We start from the raw sequence: 5,000 nt of genomic DNA on the forward strand, positions 1-5,000 counted from the left end.
GAAGGCTGATAGCTAGCATTATACACGATGAAGGCTGATAGCTAGCATTGTGCGCGATGAAGGCTGATAGCTAGCATTGTGCGTGATGAAGGCTGATAGCTAGCACTCTGTGTGAAGAAGGCTGATAGTTAGCATTGTGCATGATGAAGGCTGATAGCTAGCATTGTGCATGATGAAGGCTGGGCTGATTGCTAGCATTGTGCGTGATGAATGCTGATAGCTAGCATTGTGCTTGATGAAGGCTGGGCTGATTGCTAGCATTGTGCGTGATGAAGGCTGATAGCTAGCATTGAAGGCTGGTAGCTAGCATTGTGCACGATGAAGGCTGATAGCTAGCATTGTGCGTGATGAAGGCTGATAGCTAGCATTGTGTGTGATGAAGGCTGATAGCTAGCATTGTGCACGATGAAGGCTGATAGCTAGCATTTTGTGTGATGAAGGCTGATAGCTAGCATTGTGTGTGATGAAGGCTGATAGCTAGCATTGTGTGTGATGAAGCCTGATAGCTGGCTCAGGCACTCTGGGTTTGATTGCTTGGGCACAGGGACAATGGTGGTGGATATAATATGTTTCTGTGTGTATGTAATATGTGTGTGTGTGTGTATGTAATATATATATGTGTGTGTGTGTGTGTGTGTGTGTGTGTGTGTGTGTGTGTGTGTGTGTGTGTGTGTAGGGAGCACATGGAGAGCTACAAGGACAGCAGTCCAGATCAGGTGACCCAACTGAGCAGGAGTCTGGAGAAGGCGAAGAGTAAACTGACACACACTCTACTGCAGCAGCTCAAAACCGACATCAGCGTGAGTTCATGACCACACACACACACCCACATACATACATACATATACACCCACATACATACATACATATACACACACATACATACATACATACACACACATACACACACACACACACTGTGGTGAAATGTCATTTGCGGACAAGGCAAAAATGCTCTTCAAAAAGATTTATTGATAACTATATACAAAAAAAGAAAACAAGAAAGAGGCTAAATAGTCCGATAGTCCAATAGTGCAATAGTCCAATAGTCCAATAGTCCAATAGTCCAATAGTCCAATTTTGAATCTGGTGCTGCTGTCACATGACGTCTCTGATTTACTGCGCAGCCTCTCACACTGGCAAGCACTCCGGCACAGCGCACCCAACCACCCTAACCCTAACCCAACCACCCTAACCCAACCACTCCCCTCACATAGCGCACCCAACCACCCTAACCCTAACCCAACCACCCTAACCCAACCACTCCCCTCACATAGCGCACCCAACCACCCTAACCCAACCACTCCCCTCACATAGTGCACCCAACCACCCTAACCCTAACCCAACCACTCCCCTCACATAGCGCACCCAACCACCCTAACCCAACCACTCCCCTCACATAGTGCACCCAACCACCCTAACCCTAACCCAACCACTCCCCTCACATAGCGCACCCAACCACCCTAACCCAACCACTCCCCTCACATAGTGCACCCAACCACCCTAACCCTAACCCAACCACTCCCCTCACATAGCGCACCCAACCACCCTAACCCAACCACTCCCCTCACATAGTGCACCCAACCACCCTAACCCTAACCCAACCACTCCCCTCACATAGCGCACCCAACCACCCTAACCCAACCACTCCCCTCACATAGCGCACCCAACCACCCTAACCCAACCACTCCCCTCACATAGTGCACCCAACCACCCTAACCCTAACCCAACCACTCCCCTCACATAGCGCACCCAACCACCCTAACCCAACCACTCCCCTCACATAGTGCACCCAACCACCCTAACCCTAACCCAACCACTCCCCTCACATAGTGCACCCAACCACACCTCTCACACTGGCAAGCACTTCAGCATAGCGCACCCAACCACCCCTCTCACACTGGCAAGCACTTCAGCATAGCGCACCCAACCACCCTAACCCAACCACTCCCCTCACACAGCGCACCCAACCACCCTAACCCTAACCCAACCACTCCTCTCACATAGTGCACCCAACCACACCTCTCACACTGGCAAGCACTTCAGCATAGCGCACCCAACCACACCTCTCACACTGGCAAGCACTTCAGCATAGCGCACCCAACCACACCTCTCACACTGGCAAGCACTTCAGCACAGCGCACCCAACCACACCTCTCACACTGGCAAGCACTTCAGCATAGCGCACCCAACCACACCTCTCACACTGGCAAGCACTTCAGCACAGCGCACCCAACCACACCTCTCACACTGGCAAGCACTTCAGCACAGCGCACCCAACCACACCTCTCACACTGGCAAGCACTTCAGCATAGCGCACCCAACCACACCTCTCACACTGGCAAGCACTTCAGCACAGCGCACCCAACCACACCTCTCACACTGGCAAGCACTTCAGCATAGCGCACCCAACCACACCTCTCACACTGGCAAGCACTTCAGCACAGCGCACCCAACCACACCTCTCACACTGGCAAGCACTTCAGCATAGCGCACCCAACCACACCTCTCACACTGGCAAGCACTTCAGCATAGCGCACCCAACCACACCTCTCACACTGGCAAGCACTTCAGCATAGCGCACCCAACCACCCTAACCCAACCACTCCCCTCACACAGCGCACCCAACCACCCTAACCCTAACCCAACCACTCCTCTCACATAGTGCACCCAACCACACCTCTCACACTGGCAAGCACTTCAGCATAGCGCACCCAACCACACCTCTCACACTGGCAAGCACTTCAGCATAGCGCACCCAACCACACCTCTCACACTGGCAAGCACTTCAGCACAGCGCACCCAACCACACCTCTCACACTGGCAAGCACTTCAGCATAGCGCACCCAACCACACCTCTCACACTGGCAAGCACTTCAGCACAGCGCACCCAACCACACCTCTCACACTGGCAAGCACTTCAGCACAGCGCACCCAACCACACCTCTCACACTGGCAAGCACTTCAGCATAGCGCACCCAACCACACCTCTCACACTGGCAAGCACTTCAGCACAGCGCACCCAACCACACCTCTCACACTGGCAAGCACTTCAGCATAGCGCACCCAACCACACCTCTCACACTGGCAAGCACTTCAGCACAGCGCACCCAACCACACCTCTCACACTGGCAAGCACTTCAGCACAGCGCACCCAACCACACCTCTCACACTGGCAAGCACTTCAGCATAGCGCACCCAACCACACCTCTCACACTGGCAAGCACTTCAGCATAGCGCACCCAACCACACCTCTCACACTGGCAAGCACTTCAGCACAGCGCACCCAACCACACCTCTCACACTGGCAAGCACTTCAGCACAGCGCACCCAACCACACCTCTCACACTGGCAAGCACTTCAGCATAGCGCACCCAACCACACCTCTCACACTGGCAAGCACTTCAGCATAGCGCACCCAACCACACCTCTCACACTGGCAAGCACTTCAGCATAGCGCACCCAACCACACCTCTCACACTGGCAAGCACTTCAGCACAGCGCACCCAACCACACCTCTCACACTGGCAAGCACTTCAGCATAGCGCACCCAACCACACCTCTCACACTGGCAAGCACTTCAGCACAGCGCACCCAACCACACCTCTCACACTGGCAAGCACTTCAGCATAGCGCACCCAACCACACCTCTCACACTGGCAAGCACTTCAGCACAGCGCACCCAACCACACCTCCGACGCACAGGTACAGGGCGCTTGTATGTGTTGACTGACGGCTCAGATTGGAACTCCAGCATGATGCCGTGATTGCCAATTAGAGAGACCTGCGTTCACACAAAGACGGAAAAAAATGTACAACACACACACACACAGATACACACACATATACACGCATGCACACACACACACACCAGTAAGGGTAGCCGGCTGGTATGTAGCTGTGCAATATGTACGTGCTGTGTGTGTGTGTGTGTATTGTGGTAAAAACATTTAACAGCTAAAGTGCAGTCCAATTACTGGACATTTAACAGCTAAAGTCCAGTCCAATTACTGGACCTTCCTCACAGTGCTATTGGGTGTTTAGCTCCATTGCTAGAGCTATTGAGGTTTAGCTCTAATGCTATTGGGGTAAATTTAGCTACATTGCTAGTGCTATTGGGGTTTAGCTCTAGTGCTATTGGGGTTTAGCTCCATTGCTAGTGCTATTGGGGGTTTAGCTCCATTGCTAGTGCTATTGGGGTTTAGCTCTAGTGCTATTGGGGTTTAGCTCCATTGCTAGTGCTATTGGGGGTTTAGCTCCATTGCTAGTGCTATTGGGGTTTAGCTCTAGTGCTATTGGGGTTTAGCTCCATTGCTAGTGCTATTGGGGGTTTAGCTCCATTGCTAGTGCTAGTGGGGGTTTAGCTCCATTGCTATTGGGGGTTTAGCTCCATTGTTAGTGCTAGTGGGGGTTTAGCTCCATCGCTAGTGCGCTTGACTCCCGATCAGAGGTGCTGCAAGTTGTAGGTTCGAGTCCAGGCAGGGTTGAGCCACGCGGTCAACAAACACATACACACACACTGCACACACACCCCATCCATGGACACACCCAGACTGAGGCCTGTGGTCCTTGCAGCCTTTCACAGCAAGCCTGATGACCAAGCACTGGCTGAACGACGACGAAGACTTCAAGGAGCTGTGCGAGCGCGTCCAGAACCTCTATGACCTCTGCACCGAGATGAAGCAGCCACAACTACAGGTACACACACACACACACACACACACACACACACACACACACTCTGCACCGAGATGAAGCAGCCACAACTACAGGTACACACACACACACACACACACACACACACACACACTCTGCACCGAGATGAAGCAGCCACAACTACAGGTACACACACACACACACACACTCTGCACCGAGATGAAGCAGCCACAACTACAGGTACACACACACACACACACACACACACACTCTGCACCGAGATGAAGCAGCCACAACTACAGGTACACACACACACACACACACACACACACTCTGCACCGAGA

The 5,000-nt window shown here is 52.7% G+C and overlaps 1 protein-coding gene across 1 annotated transcript in view; it reads left to right on the forward strand.

The window, feature by feature from the left end:
* LOC143133607 (exocyst complex component 3-like protein 4) overlaps positions 1–5,000 on the forward strand; it is a 37,336-nt gene that overhangs the window by 23,198 nt on the left and 9,138 nt on the right. Inside the window, exons 10-11 of the mRNA XM_076293355.1 lie at positions 677–800; positions 4,576–4,698. Coding sequence (XP_076149470.1) covers positions 677–800; positions 4,576–4,698 — 247 coding nt within the window. The remainder of the gene's footprint in view (positions 1–676; positions 801–4,575; positions 4,699–5,000) is intronic.

Source organism: Alosa pseudoharengus, unplaced genomic scaffold (assembly GCF_046254945.1).
Source record: "Alosa pseudoharengus isolate Yale_2024_CS ecotype anadromous, Long Island Sound unplaced genomic scaffold, YU_APseudo_1.1 YU_APseudo_1.1_scf_2, whole genome shotgun sequence".
NCBI classification, from domain to species: domain Eukaryota; kingdom Metazoa; phylum Chordata; class Actinopteri; order Clupeiformes; family Clupeidae; genus Alosa; species Alosa pseudoharengus.